Source organism: Nicotiana tabacum, chromosome 16 (genome assembly GCF_000715075.1).
Source record: "Nicotiana tabacum cultivar K326 chromosome 16, ASM71507v2, whole genome shotgun sequence".
NCBI lineage: Eukaryota > Viridiplantae > Streptophyta > Magnoliopsida > Solanales > Solanaceae > Nicotiana > Nicotiana tabacum.
In genome coordinates this window covers 155,033,777-155,057,956 of record NC_134095.1, presented here as the reverse complement: position 1 = coordinate 155,057,956, position 24,180 = coordinate 155,033,777, and the positions used below count along the sequence as shown (strand labels likewise).

Genomic DNA, 24,180 nt, shown 5'->3' with positions numbered 1-24,180 from the left:
TCTTATCCTTAGATTTCTATTGTTACATGTGTTCTTTTGCTTCGATTTCTTATTATTTTGCTGTTGTTACTGCTTTTATTGCATGGCTTCTCCATTACTATATTTCTTTTTCAACAGTGTTGTGAGTGTCCTTTTCTTGAGCCGAGGGTCTATCGAAAACAGACTATCTATCTTCACTAAGATAGGAGTAAGATTTGTATACACATTGTCCTCCTCAAACCTTAAATATAATGAATTTGAATTAATGGGGTTGCAATACGTACACTAATACCAGGTGTAAAACAAAGAAATAGGATTGCCACATAGGACATTCTTTGTAAAATAAAGAGAGAAAAAGGATAAAGGTAGACTCTTAAATCCTTAAATGCAGTCCTTTCGGTTAAAAAAGTCTCCTACTTTCAAAATGGTAAAAATTTGGTCCCCTCGGCGTCATCGATGAATAGAATTAAGAAAATTATTTTGGAGTTTGGACAAAAGACATGGGCCAGCCACTGGCCTAGTTTTTACCTGATCCAAAACTTCCTGCCCCCACACTTTCCCTGAGATCTCTCACCATTGAAATTCGCTCTGACGCTAAACTCGCTATTCCATGTGAATGCCACGTCTCCTTCCTCATACATTGAGTAGAATGCTAGTCACCGACTTCACTATATGAAACTGCATTTTGAAGTGTTATCTTCATCTTTGAAAAATGGAAGAAAAAGCCTTGAATTTTAGTTGAAAGTCAGAAATAGGGAAGAAATTCAAATCAGAATCGACGAATTTTGGCGAAGTGTTTGATACTGTGAACTGTCTACCGACAATGAAGGCAAGGGCAGAAACAGTTGTGTTGAATCCTTGTATCATCTCTATCGACCACAAGAGGTACCATCTATTCTCTGTACTACCTGCTTTCTCTGCCCTCCACGTGTCCCTTTCACATTGTTTTCTGTTTTTCTGAATCGTTTCTCTCTATTTGATTCTATGGATTATATACTTCGCGGGAAAAAATAATATAGAAAATTGATGATATTAAGTGCTCTAGTATTCAGATGAACTTTTTCACTCACTGTTTTGATATGATTTGGTTCCAAGTGAGCATATTGGTAAGTGCGGTTGAGATTTGAGGTGTTGAGTAGCTATTAAAAACTGAGCTTTTTGTCGAAAACTTGTTTTCTAATGTAATCAGTGATTTTAGTCGCTGCCAGCTGGTAAACAATGAAAAAAGTAGAGTGGATAGAGTTACTCGCTACCTGTATGAAGGATGCATATATAAGGTGGAATAGTCTAGGTGTTCACGAGGAAAAATAAAAGCAAAAATAGAACAGTAAAGACACGTGCTTCAAACTTGGTTTCTGTTTCTTGATAGTTAGGATGGCTCTTCACATTTTTTCCGCATTAATGCACTTAATTTGTGACTCATCTAGGCCACATTGGGAGTGTAGTGCATTTGACAAATAATTGCGTTTTAACATGAATGCAGATATTTAAGTAGTTGGTAAATGCTTACTAGTTGCGTTAATTTGTACCAGAAGTTTTGCAATAATTACATTTGGCAAAAGATCAAGCTAGGAATTTATGGAACTGCTTCAATGCCTAAAGTTTGTCCTTCAATTCAAAAGATAATTGGCTCCACCGTCAAATCAAAGCAAAAGTTTATTGTATGAGGTCATATGTAAATATTAAACACTAAAAATGCTTTGCAAAGTAATTATACTGAACTCTTGGTGAAATATTATTTGGAAATTTTCAAAGTGTTTCTTTTAAACATACTGTTTTAACAGGCAGTTACTGTGTTCAATTAGTTCAGGTTGTCTTATTTTGATTTTTATAATGCTCAGTCATGAAAAAGAAATAGCTAAATTAATGTGGTTTTTGAAAACTTCTGCTCATAAAGATTTTGTTTTAGTAAAACTTTGTCCTTAAAAGTTTTCGACTAATAACTATTAAGTATTAACATGGACAGGGATGCTTATGGGTTCTCTGTGCGGCCTCAGCATGTACAAAGATATCATGAATATGCAAATATCTACAAGGTATTTCTTCTCATTATTACAGGTTTACTAATTAATATCCTGTTTATTGGTGAGGAAGTTTGTGTAAAGAAGAGAGAAGGAACAGAAGAAAGAGGAGCATTAAACTAAAAGAATTTTCGTCTAATTATTTAGTTACATAAGAAGCATAAAAAACCAGCTGAATCACGTTGAGAACAGCTTCCTTCTATTGTACTTCTACCACATTTCTCAGCAATCATTCCCATGTAGAAACTTTTCTTTGATTGTCTTAATTTAAATCTTTCTCTGATTGTGTCAACCTGTTTGCGTTGTTTTAAGGAAGAAGAGGAAGAGAGGTCGGATAGGTGGACGGACTTTTTGGAACGGCAGGCAGAGCCTGCTCAGTTAGCCATAAATGGGGTGTCTGCAGACGGCAACTCCGGCAAGCCTGGTACTGAATCATCCATGCAGGATGCAAGCTCCTTTTCGCAGAATGCAGATGAAACCAATAACCAAACTGATGAAAAGCATGGTTCTGAGGGTCATCTTGAAGGTGCAAGAAAGAAGGATGATACAATAACCTCAGTTGAGAGGAAAACTCATCAGGCCCAAATATGGTCGGAGATTAGACCAACTCTACGTGCCATTGAGGATATGATGAGCATTCGTGTAAAAAAGATGGAAACTTTGGCCAAAAATGAGCAAGACCATGGTCCGCAGGAGCATCTTCCTGCAATTGAAGAGGCTAGAGCCACAAAAGGAGAATCTGAAGAGGACTCGGACGATGAGTTTTATGATTTAGCAAGATCAGAATCTTTCGACAGATCTGAACTGGATTCCATGCAAGATGTTCCTCTAAATGAAAATAATAGCCATTTGGCTACTAAGGATCATGAGTCTTTACCTCCGTGGAAAGAAGAATTGGAGTGTCTTGTTCATGGTGGAGTACCCATGGCTCTCAGGGGAGAGGTTAGATAGAATGCTCAAAATTTTCTTATGCTGTTGCTCTTTTAGTCATCTGAGTTCATGAGTTAGCTTTGTTTATGTAATGCTGATACTTGAATCACAGCTTTGGCAAGCCTTTGTGGGCATGAAGGCACGCCGAGTGGAGACCTATTACCAGGATTTACTTGCTTTAGGCACTAAATCTGGTAATAATGCAGAGTGTAAAAATATTGTACCAAAGGGTAATGGAAGTTGTGTGGACCCAAGCATAGATACTGTATGTCTTCCTGAAAAATGGAGAGGGCAAATTGAAAAGGTCATTGAGCATGCTACTTATCAACTCCTTTTTCAGTACTGTCTACATGAAGGCAGATTGAAAGGTCATTGAACATCCATTTTGGCTTCAATCTTGTCTTGCATCTTTCATGCAGGATCTACCACGAACATTTCCTGGACATCCTGCTCTAGATGAGGATGGAAGAAATGCTTTAAGACGTTTACTTACTGCCTATGCTCGGCATAATCCCTTTGTTGGCTATTGCCAGGTAATTCCGTTGTTGGCGATCTCTTACTTTCTTTTCTTTTGGGGGGAGTGGGGGAATAATTATGTCTGCTTTGATGTTTGACATTTGGATTGACCATCATGAACTGGTTATCGATTTAGTTTTGGCGTTTGTTGTGCTTATTTAGAGAGCTAGAAATAACTAGTGCGAAGTTTTTGTTCAAAATATGTTTTGAGAGGACATAATATAGTTGCTGAAGTTTGAAATACAGCCCAAAGCATCCTTTATCTTCAGTTGCTAGATTACAGCTTCCAACTTCTGATTGAAATTTATGTATTACAGTGTCGTTTATGTATTTCTTTGAAATCTGCTTGCAAAGTTGTCTGCAATCATTTAAGCAAAGTTAAAATGTGTTTAGAAAGCACCATATAAAAAGTGTTTTCACAGTGTTACTGTATAAATTTTCAAATGACAGCCGCCCCCAGTTGGAGTTTATGAGAGTTAACAATAGTTGTAGCCTGAAAGAAATGATTTCCACATTCTTTTGAATGCCTATTATTATCTAACACGGAACCAAAAGATCATAAAAGAAAGTTTTGAAAACTTTTTTTTCAAAAATTCCGGATGAGCAAGATAGAATGAAGATATATAAAGGGGCAATTTTTTCAAAGTTGGAAATAACGAAAAGATGAAATTTAGGATGATCGAATGATAATATTTGCTACCTAGTTCTAAATTCTTCTTTTTTCCATTCACGTGCAATTTGAATGGTTAAGCCACAATTTTTTATTTTTTAGCTTCAGGTTCTCCATCAAGTACTTCTCTATTATTTGATTTCTGTTGGTCATAAGAAGTGTTGTAGACACGGTTTTCTTTCTTCTGTGTCAATGCCGAATATTTCATTGAATTTCATTATTTGGGAATTTTACCAAGTTGTTTTTTATCCTCTATTGCTTCTGAAAATGATTGTAAACATGGTGATATATTTCCAGTTCTGTATGAAGGTGTTGATTCTTTCAACTTGTGGTTCACCCGTCTGGTCATTACACAAGCTTTCTTTTCCTTCTAAGTTACATTGCTCAGTTTTGCTCGTCTAATAATGCAGGCCATGAATTTTTTTGCTGGTTTGCTATTGCTTCTGATGCCTGAGGAAAACGCCTTTTGGTATATTTTGAGCTTCATCTACATCTTGTTCTTCCAGATGGATATGTCATCATTTATGTTCTAAAATAAAGTTGCTTCTGCTATTGGTTTATTTGAAATTGCAATTCAGAGTTGGAACAGCTTTAGTCTTCTTTAATACCTTGCACTTTAAGAGTTAGTTTGGTCTGAAGTGCTAAATGTGTGTCTGTATATTTGGTCCGTCTGGCTTAGTTAAATAAATATGTTGTTAAACTTACAGGACTTTAGTGGGGATTCTAGATGACTATTTTGATGGCTATTACTCAGAAGAGATGATAGAGTCTCAGGTAACAAACAGGTTTTGCTTCTACTAGCTGTAGTTCACTATTTCATCTGCAGACAATTACTTTTCCCCTTCATTTGTTCGACACGGATAGATTGCATTGTGAGAAATATGAAGATATCAACAGTTTTTATTTGCTACATTGTCTCTTATCAGGTTGACCAAATTGTTCTTGAGGTGTTGGTGCGGGAGAAATTTCCAAAGTTGGGTATGTCTCTTGTTCCCACTTCTTTAATTCAAGCTCCTTCTCCAGATCTTTACTGATTATATTGCTTCCCATATGTTTTGACTTCCTTCCCCATTGATGCATCTGCGCAGTTAATCATCTTGATTACCTGGGAGTGCAGGTAGCATGGGTTACTGGGCCATGGTTTCTCTCCATATTTATGAACATGCTTCCATGGGAAAGTGGTCAGTTGTTTTTATCTCATCTTGAAATGTCTGATCTGTAGTGTGGCTGATACTACATATTTAATTAGGTTTTAGGTTGACGAGATATTAAAGTTGACGTCAATTGTCTTAACCTTATTCTTGGCACTTGGATTGTTTTACTGGTTGTTTGCTTCCTTTCTCATGAAATTTTCTTGGTTTTAGTCCTTAGAGTCTGGGATGTAATTCTGTTTGAAGGAAATCGAGTGATGTTATTCCGTACTGCACTCGCTTTGATGGAGCTTTATGGTAATTCTTTTAAATTCATGAGAGCTGGAAAGTTTCTAAACAGTGTGTTAATGCAAGTTCTTTTCTTCCTTGCCATTGTCGTTCAATTCTCTTGTTTGTGGAGCTCAAAAGTGATATACATATTTGATCTTGTTCAGGACCTGCATTAGTTACCACAAAAGATGCAGGGGATGCAATTACCCTGCTGCAGTCACTTGCTGGATCCACATTTGATAGCAGTCAATTGGTGCTGACAGCCTGCATGGGCTATCAAAATGTGAATGAAGCTCGATTAGAAGAACTAAGAAACAAGCATCGACCAGCTGTGAAGGCTGCGGTTGAAGAAAGGTCCAAAGGACTTCAAGATTGGAGGGATTGTCAGGGTTTATCTTCTAAACTGTGCGGTTTTAAGCATGATCCTGGATCTGTAGTTGTCGGAACCACTGAAACAGATCAGAAAGCTTATGAACTGACAAATAGTGATGCATCTCAGACAGATACTGGATCTGCTAATGTGGATGAACTTTACATGAGCCTTAATGGTGGTGTGGAAATAGCTTCTGCTCCGGATCTCCAAGAGCAGGTAATTTTCTTCCTATGTTATGTTCCCATACATATTCCATTGAAGTCTGTCTTTTTAACTTGCACCCCTCCTGATCATCTTTTATTAATCCTGGTTTACCAGCTTTATCTTCTTGTTGCTTAAATGGCGACTACAGAATTGATTTCATATGATTATCCCAAATAGCAGAATGTACTGAAATTAGTTTTTCTTTCCAGCACAATATTGTTATTCGTATGGAAATGTGCTTATAAAATGAAACTTGGGTCTTTATAAAAAGAGTGAACTTGGATGGTCACTAATAAAGTAAGGATTGAGTAGTAAGATACTTCTCTCTTTAAGTAAATATTGTCTGCTTCAAAATGGCTTGGAAGGGAATTGCCTGATAAAGCAGAATTGAAAAAGAGAATGGATAAAACGGGGTGCATAAGTTTTAGTTAATGGGGATATATGCGACTCTTTTTACTTAAAAGTGATCTAGCTTACTAATGTGTAACTAGCTTGCAACACCTTGGTTCCAGGCCTGATGTGGTAAAAATCAATGTTGTTTCTTCTTTTTGAGGATTAGAGGCTGCAGGGGAAATTTTTTATTGCAGTTTTATGGCTAAACAATCCTGAGAATTAGGGAAAATACAGAACAAGTGGGAAAAGGAGACAGATTGGGGGTTTTCCGTTAAGGGGTAAGGTTTTGTGATGTTCATTGAGAAAGTGAGTTGGTCCAGAACTGTGAAATTAGGTAGTAGAAGTATCTTCTCAAAGATTAGTGTTAAATAAAATATGACCATCAATTTTGTCCAGAACTGTGAAATTAGGTATAGGCTGGTGACATATCTGATTTTTTTTGTCCAAATTGTTTGGGTTTTGGAGAAAAGTTACAGTCTACAACACAAAGGGCCAAAAAATCCTTAAAGTAATCAAGCTCCATATAATGACCCCTACATTATTATTCACCCTATAAACAATCCATGCATTATAATTCCAGGCATAATTAGTCCGTGAACCAAATGACCCTTTTAAGTATTTCTCTTGGGAGTCAGTTACTTTACCTGGAGGGCCTCAATCAGCTTTGTAATAGGATGAGACAATAAACGCCATATAACTCTAATCAGTCTTGTTTACTATGCGAGTGCAATCACATCTTATAGCTCATCAAAAAAAAATATACTATGTGAGTGTAATCATTAACAGATGCCCAATGAATCACTTGTATGCCAATCCATATACGTTTACTCTCAAGTGAATGCTATGTCCATCCTGAAGAATCTCGTGGTACTTAAGTCAATCAACTTAACTAATGAAAGGTGAAATAGTCATTGGCTGGAGTATAGTCTTTTAACTAATGACACTCAAGCATTTTGTTAGGTAATAATTAATGCTCCACCTTCTCCCGACATAACTTTATTTAAGGTCAAACAGTATTGGCTATACAAAGCAAGAGAATTCCATTGACATCAAACTGGTGATATAATCAAATGTAAGACATGAAGACTCTGCTTGTCAAGAAATTGAAGTGACAGTTCATTTGAGGACATATTTTAGTTGGCTAAGTTAGAAATTTAAGAAAACGCATGTTGACTAAGTTTCTAAAGGTAAAGCACTCGCCGGTTTTTCTCTGTCTACTTTCTCCTTTTCATTTTCTTCATTCTTGTTTCCCTCCCCTCCCTATCTCTGTTATCCTTTATTTACCTACTTTCAACTCCAATTACTTCCTTCCTGCCCTTTTTCTGGTTTCATTTTGTTCTGAATATTTAGAAATTTGTGGGAGTATGTTATCAGTTGTTCTGGATATCCTAAAAGTAATATTCCCAATAGCATAACCTATTAGTTCGCCGACAATTCTGACTTACATCTGTTTTGCCTACATTACTACATGAATGTTATCAGGTGGTTTGGCTGAAGGCTGAGTTGTCCAAGTTGCTGGAGGAGAAACGATCTGCTGAACTCAGGTGCATATTTTAGGTGCTCATGCTTCTTTATATAGTGAGCACACTATTCTGCTGCAGGTTGGAGTTTCTCAAAACTATTCCTAGGAAAGTATGAAGTTCCAGTATTAGCTCCTTTTCCTTTGTGTTCCATATGAATGTACTGATTTTGAAGCAGCTAATTATTATACTTTTGGGTAGAATTTCAAAAATTAATGTTTTATGCTATGATCAAGCTGTAAACTCTACTGAAGCCAAATGTTGTTCTTTGGCTGCATCGACAATGACCTCTTTTTAAGAAAAAGGAAAAAGTAAAAAAAGAACTGACGCCATGTACTCTCCTATTTCTGCCCGTCTAAACCCAGCATATTGTGATTTTCTACCACCTTTTCTCCTTATTCTTGTCCTCCCCCAGCACCATCAAGATTCAGGTATGGGGCAGAGAGACTAAATGATAAGTGGTGGTGCAAATTAAACTATTCAAAATGGAATTAGGTTCAGCTATGGCTTAATGTTTCAAGGACAAGGAAGCTTCTGAAAGGGCAAGTTGATCTCATCCCTGCCAGCCTTTAACTAAGTGAAAAAATTACAAAAACTCTATAAAAGAAACGGAAAATCTTGATGTTTGCGGACTGGCAGTTCAATTGTCCATTTAGAGAGCAACCTGTTAAACTGTAGAAGGTTTCATTGAAGTTGAATATTTCTCAGTTTCTACTCCAAATCTTATTTGAGAGCTTTCAGAATGAAGAACTCTCGTACCTTTGTGTATAGAAAGCTGAGGGACCTAGACCTCATATTGATAGGGGACTGATATCTTTTTCCTCATTTTTTTCCCTTGTCCGCAGAGCTGAGGAGCTGGAAACAGCATTGATGGAGATGGTCAAGCAGGATAACAGGCGGCAGTTGAGCGCAAGGGTATTTGAGAAGCTTCTTGATAAATGAATTATGTCTTTCTTCAGAGTAGGAAGTTATATACCCAACTCATTTCCTCCCAAACACCCAAAACAAAGGAAAAAGAACAACCGTGCTTCCAGTCCATTCCTTCCAGCTTGCATTTAGCCGCCTCTCCTATTCATGGAGAAGGTATAAGCTGAGCCACCTAACCTTCCAGCTTGCATTTAGGTGCCTCTCCTATTCATGGAGCAGGTATAAGCGGAGCCACCTAATAATCTAATTAATGTTAGCCCGGATTCCCTGTCTCTTCTAACATGTATAATCTGCTCCTGCTTACATTGATCTATGGGAGAATGGTGGTTTTATAGGTATGCTCGTGCCTTCAGCAGTATCCCAGGTTGAACTTGACTATGACAATAAATGCAACTTTTCATACCCGAATATACACCTGAACCACATTCTCTATAAATAACACAATGTGCCGTGAATCCTTTTGGCGTACTGTGACTGTGCTTCCACGCATCTATTTCAGTAGACTTGAGGAATTTCTAGATGGTTAGCACAATAGACTCCCTCACCATTACCTGCTGTGCATTTGAACTTAGAGCTTTTATTTGTCGTACTCTGCTCCACAAAGTGATGGTTGCTTTTGGCATATATCATCTTCCTTTTACTTGAAAATTTTGAATTTAACACAATTACATTTGAACATTGGTATTTTCGTATGGACTCAGGTTGAGCAATTAGAAAGACAGGTTGCTGAGCTTCGACAGGCACTTGCTGCTAAGCAAGAACAAGAGAATGCCATGCTTCAGGTGACAATTTTCATTGCTTGTTTGATGATGTATCGGAACATTATCTCCTAATCCCCCTTTCTTTCAATTTTGGGTTTATTTATTTAATTTTTATAGGTTTTGATGAGGGTGGAGCAAGAACAGAGGGTAACAGAAGATGCTCGTATATCCGCTGAACAAGATGCAGCATCGCAAAGACATGCCTCTCAAGTGCTACAGGTTTCTTCTTTGATTGAATTTCATGGTGAAACATTTGGATTTCTAATTCTTTATCTGGGAACTCTTACTCCATCAGATTCTTTGTTTCTCTACTCAAACTTATCTAGTTCATCAGTTCATGCATGATAGGGGAACTTAAATTTGGAAATATGACATTAGTTTGCTGATATGTTGAACATCTTGTGTGTCACTGCGACAACCTGCAGGAAAAGTATGAAGAAACCATTGCTTCCCTCGCTGAGATGGAAAAGAGGGTGGTTATGGCAGAAACAATGTTGGAGGCTACCTTGCAGTACCAATCTGGTCAAGATAAAGTACTACCTTCTCCGAGGTATATACCCATGCTTACATGTACTACTTTTGTTGCAGTATTAAACACATTATCATATGCCCTGGTAATCATAGTGTTCTTTACTGACACTATTTCTAGTTAGTCTTTTACTTGCCATTGAAACTGCTTTATTGTTGCCAAAGGAGAATACCATGTCTATGTTAAGAGTGATAAGAAAACAATACTACATTTATTAATGCATATCTTGTATTTTCTCTTAACATGGAAGAGCACATTCTTTTATAGATCCACACAGCAAGATTCATCTCCTGTAGGGAGCAATATAGATTCATCACAAGAGATACCTGCTAGAAAGATCAGCTTGCTTTCAAGACCGTTTGGACTTGGCTGGCGTGACAGCAGCAAGGTAAGTCGTAAAATTTCTCCAATTTAGGGATGAAATCTAGTTGACTGGCTTATCACCTTTCTGGCAATTGTTAGACATCACATTTTCACTTGTAAGATTGCCAGCCTCCAGCCTTTATGATTTACCAAGAAAGTTGACTAGTCCAATTCACTATATTTGTTGATCTGTCTAACTTGCTAATGCTGTGACTTATTGCTGGTATGTCCATCCATAGACATATTGCAAATTGAACATCTCAATTAGCATCAATATCAACCTTTATGTATTCTATTGTCATGCTTTATTACCCCGCTAGATTGTTATTATGATAAGAGTAATAACAAAATACTAATATGAAACATTCACATATGTTTCTCATTTTCATGTGTGATTGTACATGTCAACACATTTAATTACGAAGTGCAAAAGAAGTTGTGATGCAAATATCCATGTTAAAGTATTGGCTAGAATTATTTGATGGTGCAACTGCCGATTTCCTTTACTTAAAAGTTACAAACCACAGAATTTTAGTAGGTGGTTGAAATTGTAAAAATATATCAGCCTTCTTGTTTCTTTGTTCTTTAATAGCAAACCATGATCGGTTCAATATCTAGTATAAAAATAATTGAGTGAAACAGGGGAAGCCGGCCGAGGAGGTTAATGACACCAAAAATGTGAATGAAGAGCAGAAGGAAATGAACGGTCATCAGTTGGAGGAGAAAGTGCAAGAATCCTAAAGATGGAAATCTCGAAGGGCCAGAAGTGGAATGCCCTCAATAGTGGTCCACTATAATAGAAGAATAATTTTCGTATTCTTTTCTTCCCTTTATCCCTTCCCTTCCTTCAGGGCATTCGTATAATCAGTTGCTTGTTCATTAAAAGTGAGAATAATATGTAGAATGGTGTAAAACAAAAGGGACTTTTGATTACTCTTTGTAAAATCGTTCTCAATTGTCTTCTATCTTCAAATGTATATTTTGTTGGCTGACCAAGACAAGGACTTCTTGATGCATGTAAGAAAATACTAGTTGCTCCCCACCCCCACAAAAAAGGCCACCCTTTGGAGACTAATTTTGGAAAACTAATACTAAAAAGTATTCTTCGACTGCTGTTGCACAGTACGGGAAATCACAATGATGGATATTATACATGGGGTAGCAATAAATAGCAGAATAGTTATTTTCCTACTAATATGATCGACTGGGCAATGATTCTTGACGAGGTCTGTACTAAGTTGACAATATCTAGTTTTTTTCTATTAGGCACTAGTCCGGCCCTTCCCCAGACCTGCGCATAGCGAGAGCTTAGTACACTGGGCTGCCCTTTTTTCTATTAGGCACTAGCTATCGAGCATTTGAGCTTATCTTGATTTGCTTTTATTGTCTTTTGTTTTCTTACCCCATAGATTAATTCAGTTGTGGAAGGAAATTAAAATAAGTCATTCTAAAACACGCTTTTTCCGGTTGTGATGGGGTTGCACCAGGGATCATCTTTTAGTCCATTCCTATTTTCCTTGGCGATGGACGCATTGACGAGACACATTCAAGGTGAGGTGCCATGATGTATGTTATTTGCTGATGACATAGTTTTAATTGACGAGATGCGGGATGGTGTTAACGAGAGGCTGGAGGTTTGGAGGCAGACCCTAGAGTCTAAGGGTTTCAAGTTGAGCAGGACCAATACGGAATACTTGAAGTGCAAGTTCAGCAACGGTACCCAGGAAGGGGATATGGTGGTGAGGCTTGATACGCAAGTCATCGCCAAGAGAGGTAGTTTCGAGTATCATGGATCTATAATACAAGGTAATGGAGAGATTGATGAAGATGTCACGCATCGTATCGGAGCAAGATGGATGAAGTGGAGGCTCGCTTCTGGTGTCTTGTGTGATAAGAATGTGCCGCTAAAACTTAAAGGTAAGTTCTTGTGGTGAGACACCAACTATGTTGTATGGAGCAGAGTGTTGGCCGGTCAAGAACTCTCATACCCAGAATCTAAAAGTAGCTGAGATGAGGATGTTGAGGTGGATGTGTGAGCATACCTGGTTGGATAAGATTAGGAATGAAGTTATTCAGGAAAAGGTGGGAGTGGCCCCTATGGAGGATAAGATGCGGGAGGCGAGGTTGAAATAGTTCAGGCATGTTAAGAGGAGAAGTATAGAAGCCCCAGTTAGAAGGTACGAGCGGTTAGCCTCAACGGGTAGCAGGAGGGGTAGAGGTAGGCCTAAAAAGTCTTGGGGAGAGGTTATTAGGTGGGACATGGCGCAGCTGGAGCTGACTGAGGACATGGCCCCAGACAGGAGGGTGTGTAGGTCAAAGATTAGGGTAGAAGGTTCGTAGGTAGTCGAGCATTTCTCTTTCTCTTGCTCAGTTCGTTAGCATTAGTGTTAGTATGATATCTTTTATCCATAGATGGCTATTACCACCTAGAGTTTGACTTCAGTCTTGGATTCAATCTTATTTCATCTTGCTATTATTCCTACTTGTTGTAATTACCTTTTCTTTTTCAATCGTTCTCTAGCCGAGGGTTTATCGGAAACAACCTTTCTGTCCTTCCAAGAGTAGGGGTAAAACTGCGTACATCTTACCCTCCTCAGACCCCACTTGCGGGATACTACTAGGTTTGTTGTTGCTTCCTTTGATTAACTAATCATATTTGTGTATACTGGAGCTAAATGTAAAACGAAACAATTAAATTTTCATATTGAGGCCAATATAAAATTGATTCCTTATTACATTTACATTTATCACTGATATGTTAATCTAAAGTTAAAAACTCACTAGATTTCATCCCATTTCGCGCTTGTTTTTACAACATTAGATGCATCAAATATTCGTCCAACAACTGCAACCCTTAGAAACATTTCTACTCCGAAATAGCACAGAATAAAAAGTTGGACAAGAATTAGCAGTCGTTATAGTTGGATTCGAAATCAACGCTACCATTCCCAGCCTTTCGTTAAAGAACAAGAAAAGAACATCTACCAGTTATTTGAACAAGCAACACTCGAAAATCGGTTACTTTCAGTTTTAGCAAAAATGAATTTTTTAAAGTAAAATTTTACACTGTTTATAAGCCTGCTCAGGAACTGAATTTCAGTCTCCCTACTGTCAACGAGTCAAATGAAGGGCTACAAATAAAGGTCATATTAGTTGCTGACTTGCTGCAAACAGTAATACCACAGAGAAACAGCTTCTAGTAATCACGCATGGCATCCAACTCAAGAGCAACCGTCATATGATAAGAAAAATTCTTTAAGCACGGCTGCTTAGCCACAGAGGGATTTCGTAAAACAGGGGGGAAATGATAAATGATACAAGAAAAAAGAAAAGAAAATGAGAAGCTCACACCAATTACTACAAGCAATATAGTATTTAAATCATACACAGCATACATCAGAACATTGCATTTCTAAGTTAGAAGGACATCATCAATTCCCATCTCGGTGATTTGGAGACCACACATCTCATCTATTCTCCCCTGCTATCATCCTCAGACATGTCATCACCTCTGTGCCTGCAATCCGATTCAGCACAAGTTGAGATACCGCTTCATTTGCTGGAAAGCAGTTTAGGAAGTATGACAAACGACAGACATCAATAAAAGGAAAAACTAGAGTATGCAATTTTTTTCAAGAAAATCAGCAGCTTATCATCAGTTCTTGGTCATCGTTTATCACTATGTAACAAAATTTTCTACTCAATCTAATAGCATGGGAGCACTTTTGAACGATGCAATGTGCTTTTTTTAGATTAATTGGAAATGAAATTTATAATGACGTACAACCTGTTCTTAACTATAACAGACCGACATTTTTACCATACGTGTGCGCGCACCCACCCACACACATGTGGGATTATACTGGGTATGTTGTTGTTGTTGTTGCGCGCGCACACACAGAGGGTGGAAGAAACAGTGACAAGGGAGACATACATAGTAACAAGGGCTAACGCTTTTTATCCCATTCGACCATTGGTATATTGATAGGAACCTTGGTGCAGTCAATAAAAGTTATTTTACAAGCCAAGGTAGAACTTGAAGGTCAACTATGCAATGCCTGACAAATGGAGAGACAAAACCTTATTATGGAAAAGGGGTGACAAGGTGAGAGAGGGGCGGGCCCATTATCCACCGAGTTTCGAAGGCTGCGGTTGGTCCAAAGGATCGGCCCCAAACGGATTTCTCGGTCATCAAAAAAAAAAAAAAGGGGTGACAAGGTGAGAAAGTATCGGCAGTGAACTCGAAGGTGGAAAAACTAGAGTATGCAAGTTTTTCAAGAACTTCAGCAGATTTTCTTGGTCATCACTTATCACAGTGGTAATTGAACAAATTCCCTCTGCTCATGTAACAAAAACTTCTACTAGGTCTAATAAAATGGGAGCACTTTTCAAGGCAATGTTTTTTTGTTTTTTTTTTTTTGGGTGGGGGGGTGGGGGGGTGGGTGGGTTAAATTGTCAATGTCATTTATATCAATGTACAACTTCTTAACTTTTAAGTATAACAGAAGTACAGAACAACCTTTTTACTGTACACACACACACCGAGAGAGCGCGACAAGGGCTAATGCTTTTTATCACATTTGATCATGGTATATTGACAAGAAACTCGGTGCAATCAATACAAGTTATTTTACAAGCCAAGGTAGAACTTGAAGAAGCTTGAAAGCACATGGATTTAAAGTCAACTGACAAAGAACAATACTGGTTAAGGCCAAAGGTGATGAAAACTTAGGCAACAGCTACAATTTCTAGCAAGTGAACATGACTCTATCTCAAAAGGTCACAACCTCTTAATTGTACAAGGAATATGGGCATGGTGCTACAAAGCAAAATTGTGCTGGGATTTTAGTTTTCAACAGATCAGAATGGTTGTCATTTGGACCTTTCTACACAAAGATATGATCAATTCTAACAAAGTCACTCCATACAGCGTTACAGCACACGCTGCAATCGCAGGCTAAGGTGGTATTCCAATGCAAGATTGGGTCACTCCGGCGATGTACTTGGATCAACCATTGTATTTCTCCCACAAGATATGTGAATTCTAGAATTTGATAACTGAAAGAGAGGAGAAAAGGTCAGCAAGGTGGCAGAGAGATACTAATCCAAAGAGCGAAGGAAACACTGATTGATAATAGCTCTTGCTTTACCACCCTGCTGAGGGAAGGAAAACTGATAATGAGCACTTTATCTAGTATACTTCCAAACATAATGCAGAGTGAGGATATGTTTTGAAGTTGAGGAGGAACTTACTGGATTGGGAAGTTGACGAATTTCAGGACTTAGTTTAGATACTTTATAAGCAGAATCTCACCGACGGTTCAATCTTTCGAAAGCAAGGACAAAGCAAAGGAATTTTTCACAGTTAAGGATTTTTATTACATATAACTGAGGCTGGACGACCTGGCTTTTTGTCATGCCTCAGTACGAGTCCACGGGAGCCTAGAAAAAGTGCTTCCGTTGGTTGGCAATATGGGGGGCTATCTTTTGCTGAGAATTTGAGGAAAAGGAAGATGACTCATATTAACAGCCTAACAGGTGCTACGTTTAAGAGGTTGGGTAAAGCTATGGACCACATGCTGCTACGCTGTCAGGTTGCACACCAATTATGGAGTACAATTAAGAACCTGTTTGGTAATGCCTACACCCCCACCCCCGAAAACAGAGGCCATGCTGACATCATATTTAAGCTGCTTTTACATTGACATCGTCCCATTCATCACGGAAATGTCTATAAATAAGTAGCATAAGCCCTCCCATCAAAAGAACGAAAAGTAGCATAAAACCTACACCACAATCTGACTCTTCTGAAGTTTAAGCTCTAAATGAATTTCACAATAAGCACATTACTAACACTCCTTAATAGAAGCGATAAGGTTGCCTTTCTTCTAAAGATTACCCTCCAAGCCAGAATTTTTTTGATAAGTTGAAGTACCCTCCAAGCCAGATCTTAAAACATACGAATTCTTTTGCACTCACGCCAATAGATAATTATATTAAAACCAAAACTGTAATTAAATCCCACTGAGAGTTTAAAGCCTGACCGCCATGAAGAGGTAAGGTTCCAAGCTTTTCTGTCCAATTGAAGGTTTTCTAAGGCAGATGAGGCAAGCATTACATCCTGCGGAAGCTCATCATTTTCGTATCTCCAGTTGTATTCATCTTTCCTATATCCAGATATAGATGAACCTGCCCTTCTGTCTAGAATCTCAACAAGATCAGAAATTCATGCACTTATCTGGGAATTAATTACCAACAGGAAAAGAAAAGGGGGAAAAAAAAAGATCAGCTAGACTACTTACCAGATGACTGGGCAGCAGGACCTGACCTGTGGTGTAAAATGGTACCAAGTCAAATTTAAATCAAATGAGAGGGTAAGAGAAGAAGTGATAATGTTTTATATGTTAACCTTCCCAATGGAGGTAAGCCTCCAGCAACTGAAGATGAAGAAGGCTTCCTAATGTTCCTAGCTTCAGTATTGGAAAGAGATCCAGCATCTGGTGCAGTAAATCTCCTTCCAGCCCCCATTGCTTGAGATAAATTCTGCAAAAAAAATAAATTTTAGTAACAATACTTGCTATAATTCCTAACCGCAGACTTCCATATTTACCCACATTTTGAGAGAATCGGTATGGTCATAGCAAGATCTTTCTTATTACAGCACAACCCACAAAAACGGAATTGTGTATAGAGAGGAAGTCGCAGCTAAGAAATAGTACAGGAAACTGTTATTTGCAAATACTATATTTAAAAAAAATTACACATATCAAACAAAATAATAATAATAATAATAATCATTTGATCGGACTATATTGACATCTAAACTAAAAGATTTTACCCAACCTCATATTTCAAGAATCCTTCAAGAACATCCAAAAGCAAGGGAGCGCTATCACCATTCCTGTTAAGATCATATCCATTCTTGCTGCTAAATTCTTTTAGCTCAGATTTCCACGAATCCTTTGGCTACACAATCACATAACGGGTCCTTCATAAGTAGAACAAGATACTGACAAGATTTTGCAAAGAACAGTATATATTTGCTCGGGAGAATCCCGTACATGATTACCAAATTACACTCTGGCAAATAAACTTTAAGTGAATGGTTTAATTGAGCCCAATCCAAATATTCACATATAAGGGCAGTTAGTAGCCTTCCTGCACATCAAGAGAGGGGAAAAAACAAAAGTTAATACGAACAAGGAAAGTGATCTACTATAGGAGGATGTATCAAATTTTAACACTTCTTAGAGCTAAAACACATCAATGCTGATGCATTGATCATTAGACAAACAGAGTGCAATAACAGGTATATTATCGTCACAATTAGATTCAGATAAAATATGTCTAGGTACCTTCGGAAAATTCTAAGGTAACAAGAGAAGTTTTTAATTTGAAGGGAATATCCCTCAAAATATAGTATCTTTTGTAAACGAAGTCGCTTTATGCTTTCTGTAAATCACATGTGAAGAGGCATATCCATGTCCCATGAAACTTAATATCTTTATTCTAGAGAGGATTCTTTCTCCTTAAAGTTAAATTTTCTAGAATTCTTTTCAAAATGAGGACTCTTTCCAGCAAAAGAATTTGCATTTAGATAGTTCTATCATATATTATTTTTTTGTAATGGAATTAATCTGATGTATGATGAGCAAAAGCCATTATGTTTCTCCCCTTCATATCTTTATTTTTAATATTTGTATACAAGTAAGGTCTGACCAAAACCTTCCACATTGATAGATTTTAGTTCAAAAGAAAATCATAATACGAGAAATAGTAGGCGTCAAAAAGGGATAAGGAGGCCATAAAGGAAATAGACATTGCCTAACTCAATCCCAAAAGGTTGCTCATGAGATGAGGATTGTCAAAACAATATAACAAAAATCCATTCCTCAACCAATGTGAGACACTCTAACACCCTGCACAATATAATTTGGTTGGAAAGGCCATTTGAAGAAGAAGAGGTACTGGAAATTATCAATTCTAGTGCACCTGAATCCTGATAAAGCATATGGACCAGATGGCTTTACTATGGCATTCTATCAAAAGGCATGGAGAAATAAAGAATGGCATTCTGCGAGCACTTGAATCTTCCATCAGAACGGGCAGACGATCAGAAGCTGTAATGCCACATTTATTGCTTTAATACCAAAGGAAGAAGGTGCAGTAAAATTGAAGGATTTCAGGCCTCTTAGTTTGATTAGTAGCATTTACAATATAGCTGCCAAATCTCTAGCTGAAAGATTGAAGAAAGTGATCAGCAAACTTGTTTGTGGATATCAGGACGTATTTATTCAGGGAAGACAGATAACTGATGCTGCCCTCATAGTGAATGAAGTTTTTGGTTGGGGACTGAAAAAAGGAGAAAAAAGGATCCTTTTGCAAATTGGATGTAGAAATGACTTTTGACCATTTAGATGGTCCTTCCTATTGCAGGTACTACAAAAGATGGGCTCTATAAAATAGAGTCCCCAGAACAATATGTAAACTAGAGTGATACCAAAAAAAATTCTAAAACCAAAAACAAACTTGGAAAGAATAGATTAAAGAGAGGAAAAAAACTTAATGAAGCATAAAGAAGAAATATGCAAGCGTTGAGGAAAAAGCTCTTGCTTTGTAGTTTGCACTTTGCAGACCAAGGGCCAAAAAGTATTTGTTACAAAACAACAAAGAGAACAAACAAACCAGCTTTTAAGCCATTTTTAACTTCTGGAAGCGTTTGGCAACCAAAAAAAGGGCTTAAAAAAAGCTAAAATCTGCTTTAAAAAGGGCAAAACCAATAAGTTGGGTAACCCAACTTTTTCAAAATTGGCTTAAAAGCCATATTGTTTTGACCAAGGATATTACTTTCTTGTCCATTATAAGTTTTCATAATACCAAATTTACCCTCAGTCAAATAAAATCCTAAAACCTCGTGTTTCTCCTCTTTTCTACACTTATGAAGACAACAATCATCTTCTTTCCTCTTCCTCTTTGCTTCATCTTCATTTGTCTGCATTTTTGGTATGTGTTCATGCCAAAATCCACTCTAAATCAAAAAGTTAACTCAAATACAAAGAGAAAGCTTTGGAAAAGAAAGAGCAAGATCCGTAAATTTTAAAAGAGAACATATGCGAAAAGAAGAAAAAACAGAACATAAATAGCAAACCCTTTGAATTTGACAACAACGTTGCCACTAGCTGCTGCTAGATCTCTAATGAATTTGAGTTACTTAAGTTTTGAGGTTGGCCAATCAAACCTAAGCCTGAATAAAAATTATCTAAAGTAATCAATTAAATTAAAATATAATTTTTTTTGGATTAATTCATAATTAAATAAATTGTAGTAATCAACTACTTTATTATGTTAACTTTAAGGATATTTCTGTCTTTTTAACAGAAAAAGTGCTTACCAACACTTGTTTACCAAACACTTAACAACTTTTTTTTAAGCTTCAGCACTTTTATCCAAACAGGTAACTGCTTATTTATAAAATAAGCTCCAACACTTAAAAGCTACTTTTTTCCAGCTAATCCAAACGGGCTCTATGAAATTAGAAAAAGCTTTTTGACTTTTGAGTTCTTCTGGTTTGAAAATTTACTATGAGTTAACTTCTGAGTATTATCATACTAAAAAAGATAATTAAGCAATTTTGGTTCCAATTTGGAAATGTTATCTGGGCGCACGCCCCAAATGAACACCCAAAAAGTTGGAACTTACGCCTAAGCGAATGCCCGGAGGATTGGGACTTATGTTGCACGATACTTATGCCACGCTAGTACGCCTCGGTGCATTTTTACCCTGGGGCTCTCAGCGAAACTCGTTCAGAAAATGCCTTTTAAGACACAAATGCAGAGTTCAAGTACATGCTTAACTTTGCTGATAGATGACACTCTCTAGGACTTTCTCTAAGACTCTTTTAATATAAAGTACTGGAAATTGATTTTGGGGATGGTACTTTGTAGTTATTTTAGATATCAAATTTCATCACAACTTACAAACTAAATCAGTTTGAAACAGGAAAGTAATATCATGCTTCACAAAACAAGGCATCAAAAGCCAAATCATGAATTATTAAAAAAAAGGTGTAGCCATTTGCAAGCAAGATTTAGATTTATCATGCGGGAGGTTCACAGCAGTAGATCCTAAAACAGATATTTAGATTGAACTCCCATGTCCTAAACGACCAAAGGTCAATACGTACAATAGATTGAGACTTTTAACAAGTGGTCTGCTGCAGTACTTTAAAACAACTCAGCTTTCTGATATATTACCAAAGTCAGATAGAATTCTTCTAGACAAGATAAGTATGTCTTACCTTCCATCTTTAACACAAACATTTGCAAGGATTTATAACCAGAAGAATAACAAAACGGACAAAAACATTAAAATGACCTGAAGGTGAATTATGGAGGTGTTTTGCCTGATCATTGCAGCTACCCAATAGTGCAGGGGGCAAGCCTTCATCCTTCTCAATTACCTTATCCTCCTCTTCAATTGCCTCGAAAACACTCGCTCTAAGTTCAGCCTAAGAAACGTCACACCGTAAAATATGTAAAATTGTAAAATTATCTCATAGGGTATGCAATCTACAACAAAAAAAGAATGATCCAACTAAAAGGAAGGGAAGCAAATGTGACATAACAATTGGAGATCATCAGTTTTTAGTTTTTTCTACGATTCTCGAGCATTAAATATCCAACCTGGTACACATTCACTTTCAGCCTTTTTCTAACTCTATTTCCTCTTCTTTTTTGTACATAAACGAATTCTCTTGTCATCTTCTTGAGCCGAGCGTCTATCGGAAACAGCCTCTCTATGCCCCAGGGTAGGGGTAAGGTATGTGTATACACTACCCTTCCCAGACCCCACTTGTGGGATTATACTGGATTGTTGTTGTTGTTATTGTACATAAAAGAATTAGTGCGATGCGAGTGGAAAAATGAGTTGAATATCTTTATCTTGTAAGCATGAAATTTGATATTTCTATAAGCTGCTGTTACAGTCAATCCAAAAGTTCCACTTTGAAGCATAGACAATTCTCACTACCCATGAATTCTGCACTGAACATTTTCTTTTTCTTTTTTTAATTTTATAAATAAATAGTCTTTTAAAGCATAGATAGATAACTACCAGATCGGATCCTAGCATCATTTTAGGTCAAGTAAAGGAGAAATTAGAAGAGAGCACATATAAAAAAGGAAAATGCAGAGGAGATAAAGTGGGGAAAATAGTAAATACTCGGATCTTGGCGAGGACGCCTTTCTTCTCCAGGGTTCGAGTGACTAGGGTTTTGAGGTCCATCATTTCTCTTGTGTAATCGTCCATTTCTGTAGATATTGAAATTCTTCTCTACTTTCGGGCTACACTCTGCTAAGAACTAGAAATGTTGCTCTTTTGTAAGGAAAGGCCGCTCCGTTTTGCCCTCTCTCTGCGGATTTTTTGGTTCTACTGCCAAATTTTGAACGAAAATGGTTTGTTTGGACAATATTTGGATTCTAACTTGACACCATTTTTCATTTTGGCACTCTATCTCTAACTTGTTTCATTTTGGTCCTCCAATTCTATTTTATATGTTCCATTTTGGCCCTCCAACTCTATTTTTTAAATTCCATTTTAACACAAAAGCTAAAATCAGTGCAAAAAATATAATGCGCATGCATACACAAATTTGAGGTATAACAAATATCCAATTAAATATTGCCACCTGATTTTTTCACCCATGTCAAACGGGTCAATATTAAAATACCAGAACCCGATCATATTTTTTATTGGTTTATTTTATCTAAACGGGTCAGGTATGAAATCGACAGATAAAAGCTTTGGAACTTAGAGAATGAAGATGAAGCAACAGTGGATGGAAATATACAATCGGGTTAGGGTATTTTAGTATTGACCCGTTTGACATGGGTTATAAAACCAAGTGTTAATATTTAATTGGATATGTATTACACCTCAGATTTTTGTATACACACGCACTATATTTTTACACTGATTTCAGCTTTTGTGTTAAAAGTAGAACATAAGAAATAAAGTTGGAGAGCCAAAATGGAACATATAAAATAGAGTTGGAGGGCCAAAATGGAACAAGATATAAATAAAGTGTTAAAATAAAAAATAGTGCCAAGTTGAATGGTATGTATATATGTATTTGGCCTATTTGGTTAAAGTTGAATCTGTGATACTTTACATTCTGAGTTTTAAATTATTTGCACAGACATTGTTAACAAATACTCCTATTTTGTAATCGAACATAGATTCCCAAATATTTTTTTTGAAAAGTAATCCCAGAAAAAATTAAGTTATATTTGGATTTTAAAATTTTAGTTTTCAAAATCTCCCAAAAACTAGATTAATTCTATAAGCAAACACATATTTAAAAAAAATTGAAAAGAAAACTTCCAAAACCTATGGCCAAACACCTACTAATTGTCATGATTACTAAAATAAATAGTCCAAAATATTTATTACTTTAGAAAATTAAGATTTAATTAATTATTTTTTCTTTATTTTATCCTTAGTATTATTGTTCGTAAATATAAATAATATTGAGATTAAATTATTTGCACAGTCATTGTAATTTTCTAATAAATAATTTAATTGAATGAATTTTTTTTAGGTACAGAATATACACTCATATATTTTACAATTTCACAATAATGGAGAATAGTGTGAACACCAAGCTTCAGGACTTGAAAGAGAAATATAAGTTTATTATATCTTTTTTTTTCACTTTATATGATATTAGTACTATTTGAGAAGTTAAATAACTTTTTCTTACTACAACTTTTTGATACATTATTTAAATATTCTTAATATAAAAGATGCAATTTTTAGTATATTTTTATGTAGTTTCTTATTGTCTAAATTTTATTTTATTAAGACTGTGAAATCGATGTCCTAATTAAGAGCGAAAATTAGAAGGTCTGGTCATCGTACTCTTTTTGTAACAGAGAGTAAAATTTTATTAATGATTAAATATGAAGTAGTATTATTCTTTAACATATGAAGAGTCATAAATTAGGTAAGTGCAACTTTTAGTTTGAGATTTCTAAATATGCATATTACTTGAAGTTGTTTTTGAGTTACTCCTATAAGTTATGTGTAATCGTAGAGTCAATTGGTGATTCTAATTGAATTGATCATGTGGGTGATTTGTGTGGATTTTCCTTCTTTAGGTTTTTTCTTTTTGGACGATAGATTTATTTTATTTTGATAATCTCATGTGTTTCTCGTTAACATGTACAAATCTATGATGTGCTTTGCTTGTTTCACAGTGAAGGGAATTTTAGAACAATGGTCAAGTTGTTTCCGCGTGATCTATAGGTAGGTCGCATATATCACACCCTAAAAGCCCTTTCCCGGACCCTGCATGAAAGCAATACTTTCTGCACCGAGCTGTCTTTTTTTAAATATATTTATATATAATGAAAATGAAATTTACTTTGTTGATTATGAAAGTAAGAATTTTTGGGAACAAATAACAAAACAATGAAGTCAACAAGCGATTGACAAGATGGAACAAGGCAGGAGCCAAGAAGAGTTAGAAACTTGAGTAAAGAGTAATACATTCTATCAAATAAATCGTGACTCA

The 24,180-nt window shown here is 36.5% G+C and overlaps 2 protein-coding genes across 3 annotated transcripts; one reads left to right on the top strand and one right to left on the bottom strand.

The window, feature by feature from the left end:
- The first annotated feature begins 431 nt into the window (after positions 1 to 431).
- Positions 432 to 11,603, top strand: LOC107762424 (uncharacterized). The gene is made up of 18 exons (XM_016580782.2): positions 432 to 864; positions 1,946 to 2,015; positions 2,313 to 2,942; positions 3,043 to 3,234; positions 3,350 to 3,463; positions 4,527 to 4,585; positions 4,824 to 4,890; positions 5,043 to 5,094; positions 5,205 to 5,297; positions 5,481 to 5,564; positions 5,702 to 6,126; positions 7,990 to 8,051; positions 8,873 to 8,942; positions 9,656 to 9,736; positions 9,833 to 9,934; positions 10,141 to 10,265; positions 10,512 to 10,632; positions 11,250 to 11,603. The coding sequence occupies exons 1-18, from the start codon at positions 803 to 805 to the stop codon at positions 11,346 to 11,348; spliced, it is 2,508 nt and encodes an 835-aa protein (XP_016436268.1). The 5' UTR covers positions 432 to 802; the 3' UTR covers positions 11,349 to 11,603.
- A 2,219-nt stretch (positions 11,604 to 13,822) lies between these two features.
- LOC107762423 (protein TONNEAU 1a) lies at positions 13,823 to 22,057 on the bottom strand. 2 transcript variants are annotated; one of them, XR_012700374.1, is made up of 8 exons: positions 21,828 to 22,057; positions 20,982 to 21,114; positions 17,677 to 17,765; positions 17,451 to 17,573; positions 17,017 to 17,150; positions 16,910 to 16,935; positions 16,652 to 16,804; positions 13,823 to 14,124 (listed from the first exon to the last, which is right to left on the bottom strand). XR_012700374.1 is itself a non-coding variant. In XM_075233505.1 (8 exons), exons 1-8 carry the CDS (start codon positions 21,912 to 21,914, stop codon positions 14,079 to 14,081), a joined length of 795 nt encoding a protein of 264 aa, XP_075089606.1. In that variant the 5' UTR covers positions 21,915 to 22,057; the 3' UTR covers positions 13,823 to 14,078. The 2 variants fall into 2 exon arrangements, 1 of the variants encoding a protein (XP_075089606.1); XM_075233505.1 differs by having other exon boundaries at positions 16,652 to 16,808.
- Positions 22,058 to 24,180: the final 2,123 nt, after the last annotated feature.

What these genes read in the sequence shown, in the direction of transcription:
- LOC107762424 (XM_016580782.2), top strand. Translation starts at nt 803, where the DNA reads ATGAAGGCAAGGGCAGAAACAGTTGTGTTGAATCCTTGTATCATCTCT. An exon ending in GGAGAGGGCAAATTGAAAAG is followed by an intron (nt 3,235 to 3,349) that starts GTCATTGAGCAT and finishes TCTTTCATGCAG; the next exon opens with GATCTACCACGAACATTTCC. An exon ending in GCTGGCGTGACAGCAGCAAG is followed by an intron (nt 10,633 to 11,249) that starts GTAAGTCGTAAA and finishes TGAGTGAAACAG; the next exon opens with GGGAAGCCGGCCGAGGAGGT.
- LOC107762423 (XM_075233505.1), bottom strand. Translation starts at nt 21,914, where the DNA reads ATGGACGATTACACAAGAGAAATGATGGACCTCAAAACCCTAGTCACT. An exon ending in GGCTTACCTCCATTGGGAAG is followed by an intron (nt 16,936 to 17,016) that starts GTTAACATATAA and finishes TTTACACCACAG; the next exon opens with GTCAGGTCCTGCTGCCCAGT. An exon ending in TCCTGCTGCCCAGTCATCTG is followed by an intron (nt 16,809 to 16,909) that starts GTAAGTAGTCTA and finishes TTGAGATTCTAG; the next exon opens with ACAGAAGGGCAGGTTCATCT.